The 19,310-nt window shown below is 35.3% G+C and overlaps 1 protein-coding gene across 2 annotated transcripts in view; it reads right to left on the bottom strand.

The window, feature by feature from the left end:
• Positions 1 to 19,310, bottom strand: part of CACNA2D1 (calcium voltage-gated channel auxiliary subunit alpha2delta 1) — a 491,057-nt gene that overhangs the window by 230,461 nt on the left and 241,286 nt on the right. For both annotated transcript variants that reach the window (XM_032402277.1, XM_032402278.1), the window contains exon 4: positions 7,923 to 7,982. In XM_032402277.1, the coding sequence (XP_032258168.1) occupies positions 7,923 to 7,982 (60 nt within the window). The remainder of the gene's footprint in view (positions 1 to 7,922; positions 7,983 to 19,310) is intronic.

The raw sequence follows: 19,310 nt of genomic DNA, 5'->3' as shown, positions 1-19,310 counted from the left end.
GTTGGTGGGAATGCAAAATGGTGCAGCCACCTACACAAGAGGATATGAAGATAACTCAAAAAAATTGAAAGTAGAAGTACACATGATCCAGCAATCCCACTTGTGGGTATATATCCAAAAGAATTAAAATCAGGATCTCAAAGATACTAACACTCCCATTTTCACTGTACTCTTATTCATAATAGCTAAGATGTGGAAACAACCCAAATGTCCATCGACAGAAGAATGGACAAAGAAAATGTGGTGTATAATTATAGCACATACACTATAATTCAGCCCTTAAAAAGTAGGGAATTCGGCAACACAACAACATGGATGGACCTTGAGGACATTATGCTGAGTGAAACAAGCCAGACACAGAAAGACAAGTACTGTATGATTCCACTTACATGAAGTATCTAAAACAGTCAAATTAATAAAATCAAAGACTGGCATGGTGGTTAACAAGGGTTCAGGGGAGGGAGAAATGGCAAGTTATTAATCAACAGGCATGACATTTCAGTTAAGCAAGATAAATAAGCACTGAAGATCTGCTGTACATTGTACCTGTAGTCAGCAATACTGCATTGTATTAAATTTTGTTAAGAGAGTAGCTATCATGTTTCTATTCTTCTCACAAAACTTCAAAAATTCGATATTCGGTTTAATGGATGTTTACATTAGCTTTTTCTTTTTAAAATGGTGCAAATATTATTTATCTAGGTTTTTTAAAACGCTTCCATAGTTGGAAAGAGAGTCCTTTGCCCTATTTCTGCACAGGGCACACTCGGCCTCAAGCTCAAGGGCTTTGGAGCCTGGCATGTACCAGATGACAGCCACCTGAGCAGAACCATATTCTTCCATCGGAGCAATGATGGCAAATAGAAAACAACCGCCATGGGAGCTAACAGATGCCCTCTGGACGAGGTGAACAGCCATCCACGGACCTCTGGTCAACCCGCTTGCGAACACATGGACAAATCATGAGGCTCTGGAAATTATTTTTCCTTGGTAGAGAGACAGGGCTTACGGGAGCACAGAGAGACAATTACTGAGCAACTAACAAATAATTATGCTGGTAGAGAATACACAACCAAGAGTTTTTAAATAAAGGAAGTGATATTCAAAAGGCTATTATTTTCTGAAAATTGTATTGCAAGTTAGCGGCAAAGACAAAATTTGAAACAGATTTACAGAATTCCAAGCTCAGGGTTCTGTAACTGTGCCATGGCTATGGGCAAATGTATTCAGACAGACAAAGTGCTGTTCAAATACATTTTTCACTATAGCTCCAGTATAAGTGACCATAATGTTTAGAGTAAAAATAGATATCTCAAAACTACAAGTAATTTATTTTTAATTTAAAAAATTACGTAAAGGCTACTGTGTGTTATGTATTGCATGCTAGACTACAATTTTCTTAGCAATGCATCAGCCACAGTTCTTATCCCCAGGAAGTTTACATTTTAGTGCTGATAGTAGAAAAAGGAAAATAATGTAGTGAGTACATATTTGAATACGAATACATACTGGGAATGAGGGAACTATATAAAACAGACAACAAATCCAAGATTAGGGGCTCAAAACCAAGAGAAAATTGGAGAGGGAGGGGGAGACGTCTAGGCAGACATTATCAAAAGGTCTGAAGATGAAGTAAATGTCGTAGAGAAACATCAAGTAGTTCACTCTGTTTCAGGCTCAGGATTTCAGAATGATAATAGCTATTGGGGAGATGTTGCAATAGAAAATTTAGGAAAAGACAGGGGCAGACAATGGTATGCGATTTATGCTAAATGGAGAGTCACTAAAACTTTTTCAATAAGGAAATAAAATGGACAGAAGGTTATAGAGCAAATCTTTGCAGACTATGCATTACGTGTAAATTGCAGTGATTCATAATGCTGATACATTTTTGTTCATCTTTTTATTTCTTTTGTGGCTGAAAAATTAATATAGTAAATCCCACCTCAATGCAAATAAGTGGTGTCCAAAAGTTTTAATAAAATGCAGCTCCAGTTATGGAGAGGTTAATGGAATCACTAAGTGGGAAAACTCTCTTGTGACAGCTACAAGTTGGCACCAGCTGTGACAGTAATCAACTCTAACTTCAATGTCAATGAGGATGATTCTGGGTGCTCTAGATGGCTAGAATTTTTAGAACATTGGCACCAATTCCAGGAATCTCCCAATTATTTAGCCATGTTTCTACCAGTTCAATGTTAGGATACTAAGGCAGCAGATTGGTCTTAAAAAATACAGAGACCGGGGCGCCTGGGTGGCTCAGTCATTAAGCGTCTGCCTTCGGCTCAGGTCATGATCCCGGGGTCCTGGGATCGAGCCCCGCATCGGGCTCCCTGCTCTGCGGGAAGCCTGCTTCTCCCTCTCCCACTCCCCCTGCTTGTGTTCCCTCTTTCTCGCTGTGCCTCTCTGTCAAATAAATAAAATCTTTAAAAAAAAAAAAAATACAGAGACCCACGATCCACCTCCCCGTTTCCTAAGTCAATTATATCTGTCCTTTGCAACTTCTCCCTCCCTTCCTGAGAGGGGGACAAAAAAAGAAAAAAAATTTACACAGCCCTTTTTGGATCTAAGTTTGCATTATTCCAAACATACTGTCACAATGTCTTACTTTAGGGGGTTCTACTATACTGTCATGTACTAACATGTAACCTTGACTTTAACAGAAATAATAGAAAGTGAAGTTAGGAAGATTATTAGTAAATATTAAAATTATGAAAAATGAGGGCGCCTGAGTGGCTCAGCCGATTAAGTGCCTAAGCTGGGAGTCTGTTTCTTCCTCTTCCTCTGCCCCTCCCCACTGCTCATGCTCTCGCTCGCTCTCTCTGTCTCTCTCAAATGAATAAAATAAAAAAATCTTTAAAATATTCTGAAAAATTAAACCAATGTTAATGTATAAATATTTAGCTTCTATTTTTCAATAAAAGAAACAGAACATAAGGGTTACCACCTAGAATAACTAACAATTTAGAGCCCATGGTTATTATTTTCAACTCTGCTATATTATAATGCTCTAACTATGGACATTCATATATATGCATAAACAAAAAGAGTAAGGCATCACAAATATGCCTCTTTCCCATAAAACTGGTTTTCCAGAATTTGGGGGGAAATCAGTTTTGCACTGTGGCTCCTTTTCATCTATCTTCATAATGGGAATAGATTGACAAGACTCTTAAAAGAAAGGAATAGTAAAAAACTGGAAGACATGTAGCAAAAACATATTAAAAAAAATTTTTTTTTCCCAACAGGGCAATTCTACCAAAGGAAGAAGCTGGGAAAAAAAAAAAAAAAGCAAAAACAAAAACAAAAGCTAAATCCATCCAAAGCCTAAAATTGTTTTGGTAATCTACTAAATTCATTCATTTAATTCATTTATTCACTAATACAGCATGCCACTCCCCCAGTTTTTAATCCCTGAAAACAGCTAGCTCTGCCACATCCAGAACCTATACCAATTTATAACTTAGAACAATGTTGATCTTGATACAATGTAACCAAAATAAATATGGTATGTTTTTACAGTTCACATATTCACAATTGTTTGTTCCTCAATCAACAGAAGAGATGCATTTCCATGAAATGAACAAGACAGATGAAATAATTGAATACCTAACACCAATACCTATTAATTTAACTCCTATAAACACAAAACTCTTAAAGCAACATTTCAAAATGCAATTTGAGCAAAAGTGATTTTTTTAAAGATATAAAAACAATGCTAAATTAGGAGAACGAAGTTAGCATGATTGACACTCAATAACATTCAGCTTCACCACAAAAATTTTCACCTTCTAATTTAGTTTCTCTGTAGAACTGAAGCTAAAAAAGGCTCCTCAAATGTTTTATTTACTGGCCAATTTCTAGACATCTGTACTCAGTCTGCACAGTAACAAGCTGATGCTAATAAGCCATACATAAAGATCCTACTTATTAAAATACAAATTAGGCACCCCTTATGTTTATACATGTGTAAGTACAATTAATATCGTAGGCTTAGTTGGAAACAAAATTGCTTAAGTTAACCAACCATTGCAATGTAATCAAATGAGATTTCAAATGCAATTGGAAAAGATCTGTTCAGTAGAAATAACAAGAACTATTGCATGCAGAACAATTAGTTTTCTAAGCTTTTTTCTTTTTCCACCTGCCCTTAATAATTTGTCCATCATAAGTGACACGAAATGTGACCTTTAACACCCGTAAGTTGCGTGGAGACCTGAAAGGCAGCTGGTAGATACAGCTTATTTACAAATATTGGTTTGAACTTGTAAATGCATGACCGCATAAATCTTAATCCATTTAGAGTGTATGCCCTTTGTTAGCTCAATTGTACATTCAATTGGGAACTGAGTGGCGCTGAGGGAGAGTGTGAATTACATGGGCCTTTTCTTGTTGCCAACATTTGCAGCATTTTAGTGCTTTGCCTTTTGTTCTAGCTGTTCCTGAGATTTCACTACACTAAAGAAATGGAAATGTTAATCAACATTTTGCCTAAGTAATATGAATGAATTTTGCCCACTTATCCTGGAGGGAAGAATCAGAATATTGTATCTTTGGGAAATGTTAACGTACCTTTAGGAAATGATTTCTGCCTTCTAAATCATCCTACTGTTAAATTATTAATGGTGGCATTAAAGAACTATCACCCTGATACAAATAGTTAAATATCTTAAAAGATAAAAGGATTATAAAGTTTAAAAAGAGGACCTTTTGGAATATGGTAGCACTTACCTTCAAATTAAACATTTTTAAATGTTTGGCTAAAGTATTGATAAAATCTGCAATTATTTTGGGTGGTCTCCTAAAAGAAGAGGAGATTTAATGTTGATGATCTCTAGTTTCTAGCCACAAATTTAAGTTTGATTTGTTTTATGGCTTCGAAGTATTTGTTTACCCTTGCTACATGACATGCATTGAAGCATCATCTGGTTTATCAGCGGGGAAAAAAAGGAAAAAGGAAAAAGTGTGTCTTATTGTTACAATATTTGAGTTTAGGCAATCTGCATTCACATTCTATTCTTCAAACATAGAATAACTTAATGATATTTCAAAGGGCTCTTAAAATGGGAAGGACTGTTGTGAAGACGGGGTATGGCTGGCATGGTCAGAGACGGAAAGTATCAATTCTCAGTGTGCAAACTGGGACAGCTATGTGTTCTGTGCACATTGTTTACAATCCTTCAAGAAAGGTACTCACGCAATGAGTTGACAGAGCTCTAAAGTGGACTAACTTGTTTTCCCTTTAACAATCTCTTTTGATGTCAATCAATATGTTCATAGGTCCTAAATAAATTGTGAGGTAATCTAGGGGGAAATTAAGAACAGAATTTGTCCAAGAATTCTCTTACATGGAGGTCACTATTTGCTAAGAACTCTTAACGCTTACTGAGAAAACCATTTACATTCTATTTAACCGCGTAAGATTGAGTAATGGCTTCTGTGTCATGGTGGGACCAGTGCGTCCTCTTGCATGACTGATCCTAGCAGTGCTACTCGGTAGGGACAGGCACCGAGAGGGCAGAGAACAGGGGTTACATTTCAAGGTAAACTTTTTCACATTTTGACATGTGTCAAGTCAAAATACATCTCAAAATTGCTGATGCATCATAATTTAATTGGCTTCTTTTTTTCTTTCTTAGCAATACATAAATGATAGGGTGTTTTACAACTGAGAAAGGCTCAGATGCAGTGAAATATGGTAAAATATGGTAACAGCCTACACACATTGAGAGTTCTTGCGTCATGGACAAGGGTTGCCCATTACTTCTGCAAGGAGAAATGTTAATTTTGTGTTAATGATTTGACAATATCAAGGGTTTTACAATATATCTGGAAAAGAAACCCTTATAACCAGAAACCTATAACATGATAATTAAATAAAACAACACCAATGATATAAATGGCATTACTACATCCCGGCTTGCCACTTTATTCTCGACCACATTATTTCTCCTTAGGAAACTGAAAAAGACATATAACTAATAAATGACTATGAGAAACATTACCGAATTCTTTTAACACGAAGAAAAGTTTATGAATAGCAATGGAATCAATATATTACAAGCTGATCTGTGTAAACTTAATGATTTTTTGAGTTCGAAGAATTACTCAAAATTTAAACTAAAACACCAATTGTACCAACCCAACACTAAGCAGAATAGAAGGTCTAGCTTTATACCCATTATGTCTTCACATTGCTTTTACTATGCCACCTCCGAGATGGGAGGAAAAAACCATTTCCATTTAATATTAATCAGTCAAAAGGATATTTATTTGGACAAATTAGTTTGGCTGCTTTTTGTCTGAGAAACAACAACAAAAAATTAAAGTTTGTGTTCCTTTCATCTAAAAGAAACTAACAATATTGTAAATCCCCTCATTGGATGAGCTTACAATTTGCCCTCAATACTCAAACTTACATTTCTAATTTAATCACCATTTTTCCCTCTATGTATTATGGATGACACCAATTATGTCCAATTATGAACTAAGCCAGTACCTACCTGACACCAGCAACGCAGGCAACATGACCAATTGAGTAAAAGAACCAAACAAACTGACAATAGTCAAATAGAGTCTCCAGCTGGTAGACTAAGTATTGGTTTAAGAAATATAAATTTGTGGAAAATATAGTAAAGATAAAAAACATCAGAAGCATGAAACATGGAAGACTAACCTTTATCATATATTATAAGTGAATGACATATCATGTAGTGTATTTTCCTTTGATATATAACGTAATCATGCTAACACAAAGCAAAAGTGCTAATTCCTAAACCTCAATTTTGTGTTCTTTGAAGCACAACTTTCTTACCTTCAAACTTGACTTTTGTTTTACAAAACATTCAAAACCAATTTAATAGTACCAAGCTGTCACTCATACTCTAATTCTATTTTAAACATCCCCAAAATTAGTTATATGGCATTTTTCTATGATCAGAAACTAGAAAGATTTTCACTATAAATAAAATAATTCAAACATATAAGATAAATATTTTAACTATTAAGGGCAAACTTTTCCACTGTGCCCCTGGCTGTAAGAAGATTGATTGATTAATTGACAAGATAAGTTGAAAGACCGAATACATTGATAGATGTATGAAGAGATATGTGGATGGATACACAGATACAGAGATAGAAAAAAGAAGATGGATGGATAGGTGGATGGATACACAGATGGAAAGAAAGAAAGATAGATGATAGAGAAGATGGATGGATGGATGGATGGATGGATGGATGGATAGATAGATAGATAGATAGATAGATAGATAGATAGATAGATAGATAGATAGGTAGATAGATAGGTAGATAAACAGACAAAAGTCATTACCAGGAGAATTTCTGCTATTTCTATAATTAGCTCAGTAATTCTTAAGGCACAAGTTTATCAAAAATATATATGGAAAAGCTAGTATCAGCTGGAACTTCTAAAAGTAGACCACAGTAAAAGAAAGATTGTTCTAGCGAAAGTGGAGCAAATTAAATTATAAAAGTTTAATACATTCATTCTTACTTCAATCACATTGCCCACCACCAAGGTGATGATAATATGCATATCACTTCTTACAAACTCCAAGCTGTTAAATGCAACTTGTTTTTCAACTAGTATATCCATAATATCTACAATGGTGATTGAGATATTATAAATGTAATTCTGTTTAAATGTAATTAATTTTATAAATAACTTTGATTATAGGAGAACATTTCAAAAGACTTGTTTGAATATGGAACATAATAAGCAAAAACATTTTGACTAACGTATTGGCTCTCATTACCCAAAAGCAAATTCTTTAAAGAAACAAAATATAGCTGAGTTTTGCTCATATAACATCTTAAGATTCTTTCACTAAGAAAATGTTAATGTAATCATAATGATCAAGCACAAAACGTCACTAATTAAAGTGGTTAAAAAGGGTCCTTACCGCAAAATCCTCTCTCCACTGGTGGGCTGCTTGAACCTTCTCTGCTTCCAAAGCCAAGCGCTGAAAAGGAAACATTATATCTTAGAATTCAAATGACCACATGAATATATACTTGTGAATACACAAAGCGCTGGGGTTTTCAAATCAATTATAAGGATATAAAAAGCAAAAGAAACTCCTTATTTATGATTCATAATTTCTCAATCATTTAGTAATCTAATCTACTAGAGTTGATATATGTGTATTTACTCTTAAGTAATATAAATAACCTACTATTCTTGAATACCATGGTTTACTACCTCTGCCGTTATCAGAAGATGTGGACACCATGAGTACTTTCTTTCAATGACTAACATTGCAGTTTCAGAGAAAGCTTTAATAAGTAGGGTATATTCATCTTGGTAGAACCCTATTTTTAGTAAACCCTTCAAACATTTCTATATAAGTAGAAAGGAAATGATACTGAGAGACCAATCAATACGTGCTAAGCGCTATCCTAGCCACCTTCTTAATAGCATACTGAGTTTTGTTTTGGTTTGGTTTGGTTTTACCAAAAGCCATGAAAATGCAGTAATTTCTTTCTTGCTGAAGTATACTCTTATTAGTTCTTTCAGAGATAATCTGTGAGTACCAAACTGTCACAAGCTGTACATCTGAAAATGGCCTTATTTCATACTTGCTCTTGTACATTCACGTAGTTCAAGAATTCTAGCCTGACTTTTCCTTTAGCACTTTCAAAAACATTATTCCGTCAAGTACAGTTGGAGACAAAATGTCCATTGTCAGTCTGCTAATCCATTTTATAGATAAATTCTATTTTTTTCTTTCTCTAATAGTTTTCAGGTTTTTCTCTTTGTAGGTCTCAGAGTTACTATCGCGCTGTCTGGGTGATGAGCTTTTACAAGAGACGGGGACATTTAGTGATGAACACAGATCTGAAACCAGACTGCCTGGGCTGAAATACCAAGCCTGCTACATACTAGCTGTGCAAACCTGGGAACTATCTCAGGTGAATAATACCAAGGCAGGCCTCGTGGATGGTTGAAAGGATTGAGTGAGTAAGATTTAATGCGAAGTGCTTAGAACACTGCGTGGTAGACAGGAATATAGATGTGAGCTATCTAACTTAGATAATTATGATTCCATTTGCACTCCATGTCCCTTTGTGAAGATGATTCAGTGTTAAGTTCAGCAGGACCTGCCCCCAACACAGCTAGAAGACAGTGGCAGAAACAGGAGGAACGTAACAGTAAATATAATAAATACAAATATTAAATTCATTTTTAAGAGACAGAAACAATCAGGTTAGGTTTTAGAAAAGTATAAGTCTTGTAGGGGATTACGATTACTGGTTCATGTTTTGATCTTTCACTATGAACTGTATTTCAGGGAGTGCTCTTCCAAAGGAAGTCCAGACTGCACCAGATAATGGAAACATATCTTCATGCCAGTGTTTATATTAGTTACTGATTTTGATGCCCTGTTATTTAATACTCTGATCTGTTCACTTACTAAACTATTAAGTAGGTATTACCAATGACTATAAAATACTGCCAATGGGAGATCTAAAGTTAAGAATTCCTAAGCTGAATTTAAAAGAAAAATTCTCCAGAGTGCTTAAAATGAGAATGGTTTCAGTTTATCAGCCACTAGGCAAACATGGATTAAAAGAAGATTAGTAGGGGCTCCTGGGTCGCTCAGTTAGTTAAGCATCCAACTCCTGATCTCAGCTCAGGTCATGATCTCAGGGTCGTGAGATCAAGCCCCTCATCAGGTTCCATACTGAGCATGGAACCTGCTTAAGATGCTCTTTCTCCCTCTCTCTGTCTCTCTCTCTCAAAAAAAAAAAAAAAAGAGAGAGAAGAAGAAGAGCCAGTAAATGTTAGAAATAGGACCAGGGAGAGTAACCAAAAGAAGCTCTCTATCCCTAACAAGAACAAAGGGCTAAATAGAGTAAAACCAAGGGAAAAGTGTATGCCTTTCAGTGATATTGCAACACAATACTTCTGAGAATTCAAATTCAGTGTGAAAATGTAGTAAAAAGTGAATAAAAATTAAGCGGAAATGGAAGCAACGTCTCTGTAGGAAAACTTTACGATGGGAAGATAGAGAAAGAAAAGACAAAATGCGAAAATAAACCAGAAGGCATATTCTTGACAAAATGCAGAATACAAGGCTTCATTTTTAACACGCAACACAAGAACAGCTAAACGTTCATATGTATAGGACGAATAATGAACTTAAGCATTTTGAGAATTTAAACAAAATACTGGGTAAAACTTACCTAAGTTAAATAAGTTTTTCGACTAAGAAATATTAGAACTCTAAAATGTCTAAGTCTTGGAGAGGAATGTTAAGATTTTTTCCTTGCGCAACACACACAACGAGGATGCCATCCGCAAAACAAAACACACTAGGGGACATTCTCACCCACGGAGCCATACATGCTTTGCAAAGCTCCAGCTCAAACTACTGCATTGTTCTCTACTCTGGAGAGCATAAGGAAGTACAACTTAATTGATCTGACTCTGAATCACATGGCTTATGATATGAACATAATCCATGTTTAATAAGCCATAATGACAGTAATCATCACAGTTAATTATTTTTAGAAAAAAAAAAATTGAAAGGGATGGACAATGGCAACAAACTTCTAAAAGACAATTCTCCTAGGAGGAGAGACCAAACCAGCTTTATTTCCTTATTGTATATATTTGTGTATATATATATATAATTTTTTAAACACTCATTTTATGAAGGAATGCCATTTATTGCAAGATTCTAAAATGGTTTTAGAAACTTAAAGACATGTAGTTATGTATAAGGAAAAAAAAGGTATTTGAAAGGTTGGTTTGAAGCTCAAAAGCTGCTAAATTTTATATCACCAGCTTAGAAATCTATAAATACATAATCATGAAAATGCACTACTTTGCTTATGCAAAAATTAATGAAATATTTTTTATCTAGTAAATTTCATGATAAAGCATAAGACTGAACTTTGCACTTAAGGAGTCTGTCTTGGGGACTAATACAAATCGTTGATGATGGTGCTCTTTCTTGTGGCAAAAGACCAGCTAGCCATGACTTATAGAAAACTGACATGTCTTCTGGACACTTCAAGTCCTTAATTAACTTCTATTCTGGTCAAGTGACATTTTAGTTTTAAAGCCAATGATCTACTGCTAAATGCCATTGGCAAATTGTGTTAAGACTGATAAAATTCCTACCTAATTAAATGTGAACATTTGCTCAGTCTATAACTACAGTTATGGCTATAGCTACATAAGTATATCCTGTAACAATAACTTAATTCAGAGTAAGGAAAATGTGTTTTTTTCTCATTTAATTTATAGTACAGTTTAATCTAGTATCAAACATGAAAACCAGACCAAGTATAGATAGATACAAAAGACTCAACTCAGCATAAATACCTATGAGAGGAGATGGAAACAATTCTGCTCTTACTAAGGTAAACCAGATAGATTCATTAAATGGCTTTATCATAAATGAAACAGCGTATGTGTTTATGAAAATTCCTTGGATACAGAATGATAAGTATATATACAATGTCATGGATGTATTAATAATATATAAATCCCCGGGGCGCCTGGGTGGCTCAGTCATTAAGCGTCTGCCTTCAGCTCGGGTCGTGATTCTGGCATCCTGGGATCGAGCCCCGCATCAGTCTCCCTGCTCAGCATCAGGCTCCCTGCTCAGCGGGAAGCCTGCTTCTCCCTCTCCCACTCCCCCTGCTTGTGTACCCTCTCTCGCTGTGTCTCTCTCTGTCAAATAAATAAATAAAATCTTAAAAAAATATATATATATATACATCCCTATCTACCTATTGGTTTGAGCATTTAAAACAGAAAATCATTTCAAGACTATTCTGAGGACTCATAAGCTTAAGAAAATGGACTTTAAGGCTTCTGACTCCAAAGCTTGTACTCATACTACAAGACCAACATTTAGTCTCCATTAAACCCATTAAAAATGCTAACATCACCAAACATTCAAAGAATATATAAAGATATAGTAGTACCAAAACCAGAAACACTGGTAGAAAACTATTTCAGGCTAATAGAAAATTTCCCAGCAAATTTTTAGAAATCGCTAAAGACAAAAAACAACAACAGCACAAAAAATCATATGTCAGCTGGCAAACTGTCTTTACATAGGTCTTGCCCTCAGATCCTGAGAGAATACTGCTAATCACAGAGAAAGCTTTTGATATGCAGTGATCTGTAAGAAAAAAAGAAAAAGAAAAAAGGAGAAGAAGAAGACAAAGAAAAAAAGAAAGAAACAGAAATAGGGAATGGGAGAGGTTTATCAGATCAGAGAAAGATCATCTCCCTTGAAGGCCTATTCATTCTCAACCTTCACTTTTTGTCATATCCTTATCTCTTCCACTAGCATTGAATTCTGTCAGGTGATATGAAAGTCTAATAAAAGCAGTATAATTATACAGTGTATACTGAAATAATTCTATCATTCTCTTTAACAATACCTAAATATATTTTCTCTTGGAAATAGACTATTTTCTAAACCTGTATGTTATATGCTTCCTAGACTGTTAATTGCAGATGTAAAATAAAAGTTTTCTGAAATATTTAATTATAAAGAATTTTCATTTAATAGCTTTGAAAGGAAACCTTTAGGGATCATATGACAGTTCAGTTAGACTCCAACAATGTCGATAATCATGTTAATATCAAGAATGGCTTAGAAACATCATTCAAAGAAGCATCTCTAATTGAAAACAATTTCTTTGGCTAGTGTATGGCAAGATTTTTCCTTCTAATAAAGAGGTAACAGATACACACAATAGACTAATCTAAGTAAAATAGGCAAGTTAATGTAATTAATGTACAAATAGTTAACACCCAATAAGGATTAGCCATTTATTGTGTTATGCCTAGGTTGACAATTTTTTAATTACTCTAATGAGTTTTGCTTATCTTCATCGATGTTTTTAACATATCAAAAGAATCAGGATAATCATTTGAATGGTCTAACAATACCTTCTGAAAATAGCAGACTTGGATGAATGAACAGACTTCTATGTTTGTTCCTACAGGTACAAGCAATTACTTTGGACGTATAATATTATAATGGGCATGCACTTTTCAATCAAACAGATCTGGTTTCCAATTCTGGTGCTGCTACTCACTAACTATGGGATTTTAGGCAATAGACTTAACATTTTTCAGCATTTAAGAATAATATCTACCTTTATATTTTCTATTTCTATGCTAAATATCTAGCACATTAGAAACTCAATGAAGTTTGCTTCTTTTTGAACCCTACAAACGTAACTTCATAGAATAGCCTATGTTAGAACTATAATCACTGATGACCACTTCAACATGGACATATATGAATGAAATGAATATAAACATCTTAATGGTCCCTACATTTTCATTGTATTTTGCCCTAAATAAAAGCTCTTGCCTATAGAACCACATGGCAGTCCAAATGCAAATCAGGAGATACAGTGGTTTAATATAGTAGGCAATAAAATGAGCTGAGTTTTATTTTAATCTATTTTTACCATAAACAGAATGAGAAAAGAGAGCAGATCATTAGTATTCTGCTTTCTCACCTTATTTCCTGAAATATTAAAAAAGGGAGTGAGGTGTAACATTTCTTTAGCATTCCTTATGCTGAAAGGAACTAGTGAAGACTTCAAGTAGACAACACCATACTTCCATATCTAATATAGTGTTCCATCTAAAAGGTAAAAAAATATACTTCTCTTTCCAATATCTTTAAGCAAATAATGGGAAACAATGCAGTGTTTCTTTTTTAATTCACATAAAATAATGCATAAACAATTTTATTTAAATTGATGTAAATACATATGCCCAGCAGAATTCTATCAAAGCTTTCGAGCAACTTCCTATATCCTGGTGAACAAAAATATCACTATGGAAATTTTAACGTGTAGACAAATTGCTTAATATGTTTTTCTTAAAATCACATCTATTATACTTACATATTATTTAAAAACATTTCTATTAAGAAACATTGGTACTTTGAAAAAGATCTTTTGGCTGAAGAAGTTGGGTTGGAAATTGGGATTTGAGATTTAAAAGTTATAAAATTTGAATAGGCTAACCAGGATGAGTTAAATGTGGCGCATTTCAACACTTGATAACTGTGATCACTATATAAATACACATCCTGACTGGGAGGAAGATATATATAGGATAGCAAGTGTAGAGTGTGTTTACTTGTATTCAATAAATACTTACTAAATACTTGCTATAATGGAAGTGTTCAGGAAATAAAAATATAGGACATAGTGCCTGCTTCTAAAGGGTATTTATACACATCCATATATCATATACTATAAAACCAGCACAGACACACACAGACACACACAGACACACACAGACACACACACACACACACACACACACACACACACAGATCACGTGATCAGTGTTTGACAGATGGTTACAAAATACATACCTTGTTAGTGGAATTTGCCACATGGAGAACACATTTTTAAAAGTAGTGCTTTTATCAAAAATGGAAATACCTCAAAATTAAAGAACAGGAAAGATTCTAAAAAGAGGGCGTACTGCTGGCCATTGACACTTTTTTAGCCATGGGTCTTTTTATTTGTTTGATCTTGGGGGGAGATTAAAAATACTGAAAAGCATGAAAAAAAATAGTCTGAAATCCATTACTCAGAATTCATCTTTATCTTTATGTTTATGTTTGCTTTAAAACATTTTATATACAAAATAGAATATTACAAGTAACCTTGACGTTCTCCTCATTCACCTCCCCTGACCAATTTCCCTACCCAGAGCAATCTCTATAACGAATTGGTCTGTATCCTTTGCCATTGTTTGTCGTGTATTTTTTAAATAGCATAAATGTTATCTGATGTTGACACCACTGATTCTTCTTTCTAATTAATAGGTTGCATGCAGGTTGAATGCTAAAGAGAAAAACTCTACCTGCTTCAAGGGGGTGGGGGTAATTTGTCTAAGGAGAAACCCATTACCCTTGCAAGTGATGGTTTACACTGAAAATGAGAATTAGTTAATGTCAATGAGTTTTGAGAAATGGTTTACTGAGGGTTTTGGAAAGTAACGATAATGCCTAGAGGGGAGAAGAACGCTCAGGGAAACAAAGCTGCACCTATTTCTAAGACCACTTTTTAGCACCAAACCTTTATGCACTTAATGCATCTTCATCATCAGAACATAGTTATTCCTTCTCTCCACCAAGGGACCATCATTCCTTCTGCACAGGCATTACACATGTAGTTCGAAAGAAGCTAAATTAACACTTAAGCAAAACTACTTATCAAAAGACTTGTCGATTTCCTCTCACTATGGAGCAATGTATGGGTTACTAAGCCCACATTTACAAAGATAACTAAATGCTGGCGCGCCTGGGTGGCTCAGTCGTTAAGCATCTGCCTTCAGCCAGGTCATGATCCCAGGGTCCTGAGATCCAGTCTGCCTCTCTACCTCCCTCTGCCTCTCCCCCCCTCGCCCCGCCCCGCCACCGGCTTGTGCACTCTCTCACTCTCTTTCAAATAAATAAATAAGATCTTTTAAAAAAAAGATAACTAAATGCTGTTTTTATGTTTTACTTATGCTTGCTTAAAATACTGCTTTTGTTTGATGACATGAAACATGAGCACATAATTATAATCATTATCTTTCTTTTTTTCAAACTCACTTTTGTTTTTCTTGCAGAGCAACCTCAGATTGATTCCAAGACCAAAAAATTTATTTTTAATAAAATCCTATTTTAATTTAGAAAAATATATTCCAATGATTTGAAAAATTCTAACAGACCCTGATAAAATAGCTTAGCACAAGTCCATCAATTTGAGTTTATGGAGGAGAAAAAAAAAAGGAGTTTGCCATCTTGACTATTGTTTATTATGAGAAACAGAACAGGTTACATAATATGTAACTTTTAATATATACTTTGATTAAAATTATTCATAAATAAACTGACCAAGTAGAATAAAGTATGTAGTCTTATTATTTATATCTATACAAATATTTTAATACTTCTGTAAATATTGGAATTATGACATAAAGGAATTATGAAAATTAATAATAGAACATTAATTTGTGATTATATTAAGCCAAATTACATATAAGTCTTATACGGTATAAGATGCAAGTAAGGCTACAGATTAATTCTTTTTGGTAGCCTATCATTTTCTTACAATTGATTTGATTCCAGGTTAAGTGAAATAAAAGTTTCATAATACAAACACTATTTCTCTTTCAAGTGCAAGCTGTAAGGGAGTATAATATATGCAAACCATATAAATAAAAGCTGTTGAAATCAAGCCAGTCATCATTTATTCTTCTATTAGTGGGTCCAGGGAAAAATAAATCTTTTGGAACATGGCTTCTGGATCAGGCTGTATAGATTTCAGTCTGGATCTGCCGTATTCAGAAAACGCTTTTGAAATTAACCACAAAGCTTCACGTCTAATCTTCAGAGATGTAATTAGCTCCAAATATATTGGCAGACTCTTGGAACACAGAAACCAGGGTAAAGGAGATGTCATCTGGTAAGAACAGCAAAACTCCTTTGAGTAGTAGTGAAAGTAAATAATACACAACTGGTAATTATCATTACCTTTTTTTTTTTGGCTCAACAGCACAAAACAATAAAATAAAATGATTGTTCAACTGAATTAATTTCTACATCAGCTCTCTACACTGACACCTGCAAAGGATCACCAGATGGGCTTGTTCAACATATCTCATACAAACCCACTCAATCCCACCACCATCCAAAGATTCTAATTTCTATACATGGTGTCATTACCAGAAATCTACATGTTTAATATAGTACACCTTTTCCTGGGACTAAACCTTGAAAACCCTCTTCTAGAGGGTAACATTTTTAGCTACCTTAGACATCTGGATTTAATTACTCTTGGAGAAAGGCTGTTCTAAATAGAAGCATACTTTAATGGAAATCAACAAAAATAACCCACTGCCCTTGATTAGTGCCACACAATGCTGTACTCATCTCCCTCCCTCTCTCTCAACAGACCACTAATGTGAGTTCATTAGGTTGGAGGATGCAGTTCTTTCACATCTGTCCACCTCCAACATCTCACACAATGTGTAGCAAGAGCAGGTGCTCAATTAAATGTGTGAGAAAATGTGAGAATAATCATTTCCAAGTATTTTCAAGGTTTTTATCTCAGTTGCTTTAAGACTTAAAACTAGGTTTACTAAATTATCGTCATTCATTATCATGATACTTTGAGAAGCCACAGAAGTTGTCTTCCTACATGACAAGCATCTTGCTAGACTAATACATCACTATCTAATTCTCAAAAATTGCTGGATTAATTCATTGTCACCTAATCCTTAAAAATATTAGTAGAATTTGGCTGTGAATGTGGTAGGGATCCAGGGTAATCCATGTGATTGCACTCTGGGATTCTAGAATTAACCTATAATCAGTTGCCTTATTCTCTGAATGTTGAACACCAATGCAAATTCAGAAACCAAGAATCAGTGTGGAAAAGGAAGAGAATTTGATCAGTGCTCCAGAGGGAGAGAAAAACAGCAACAACAAGACAGTTTCTAAAACTAGTCTAGCCCTATTCCTGCTGATAATCTGCTCCAGAGTCCCACATAGTTAAAAGCTACAATATCAAGCTACTTACATGAGGAAATCCCATACTCAAGTAATACAAACATCTCCTCAGCTGAGAACTGAATTCTGTTGGATACATCATGCTAACACTTTGCCTACCAACAAACTGCCTACAAATATATCAAATACCAAATCTAAGTCGTCCTAATTTGGTCATTTTACATCCCTAGGTGACCTCACAATTACACATCTAGCATTTATTTTTCACTACCGACAACAACAGAAAATCACAGTACGGTGAAAACAGCCCTACCACTTGCTAGGCATGTGACCAGTAGTAAGTTAAATAACAACTTTTTACCTCAATTTTCTAAACTATAAAACAAGGATTATAGTAGCCCATATATCATGTTGTAGGTAAGAATGATCGCAAAGTCCTCGATAGATGGAAGCTACTACCTATTAAAAACTGAAGTACAAAGCAGTTAAGTGCCTGAAATTATAAAGTTAATAAGCTGAAAATCCTGAGTTGTTATCAGCAAGAAATATTATACATACTTCACTACTTCAGGGTGAAAAATCCATCTTAAATTCTTTCTGGAATAAAGAAAGCCAACAACAAGGTATAAGTTCGCTGAGACTAGAAACATCAGAAGGGTTTTGACCGTTCCTCTGAATTTGCCCTACTTCCAATCACCACGTTGGAAGACAATTCTCCATAGGTCTCTCATGTTTCTGCATGTCGTGTGAACAGAGGAAGGGAGAGCCTCTGCTCTAGAGTATCTTTTCTAGAACCACATCTGCATAGCAAACGGCCTTGGAAGACAGAGGGATTGCCTCGCTGCAGGGTAGAAAACAGATTTATTTGTTGCTCAGGAAAATGCAGAGCAAAAGTTAGACAGGTCTGCTGGTAGGCTCCCTTTAAAAGATTGGGGTCTCCCAAGCCAGGCTTCCTCAGCTGTAAAACAAACTCACAGCATATGAGTGTCCATTGGGGCTACTCAGCATGGCCCCCACCGGACTTAAGGGCCAGGAATAACTCACGTGAACACGGTGCCCGTGCAGTCTACTGTGCTGGGAGACATCAAGGCCACTGTGTTTGACTCAAGGGAGTCTCTGGATCCCTGACATTGTGGCCAGCTAGCTTGTTAGCTTGCAAGAAGAGTAAAAATCCCAGACCTTTTACATTTCTTGACCCACCCCCCTCTGGGTGCGTCTGCTTCCATAAAAATGCTCACTGATCCACCTCCATACCTTCAAACTCTCACCAGCATTTAACTGATGTCATATTTATTTTATCATCTGTTCTTTACGGAGCATGCATTTTCACCCTGCTTCGGAGTCTTGGTGTCTCTAGAACAGTGCTTCTCAGAGTGCACCCAGACCAGCAGGGGCAACATCACCTGGGAACTGGTTAGACAAGAAAATTCTTAGATCCCACCGTAGGCCTATGGAATTAGAAACTCTTGGGGTGGGTCCTAGCAATCACGGTTTAACAAGCTCTCCTGGTGAGTCTAATGTATGCTGAAGTTTGAGAAGCACTGCTCCAAAATAAAAATTCATAGCATTGTTCAAGCAGAAGTTTGCATTATCTTAACGTCAAGCTCTTACAGCTGTGGGAAATAAAACAGCAAACTATTTGTTCTAAAGTCCCTTTTTTGACAAATAAACCTGGTGAGTCAGACTTAACTGGAGATGCAATAGGTGAGGCAGAAGTCTCTGACTGGGTCGATACCAATTCAGAAGGTTAATCATGATTTAGAGTCTTACTTTTACTGACTATCA

Source organism: Phoca vitulina, unplaced genomic scaffold, assembly GCF_004348235.1.
Source record: "Phoca vitulina isolate PV1807 unplaced genomic scaffold, GSC_HSeal_1.0 scaffold4, whole genome shotgun sequence".
NCBI lineage: Eukaryota > Metazoa > Chordata > Mammalia > Carnivora > Phocidae > Phoca > Phoca vitulina.
Note: the sequence above shows the minus strand (reverse complement) of the source record. Positions and strands in the feature narration are given on the sequence as shown.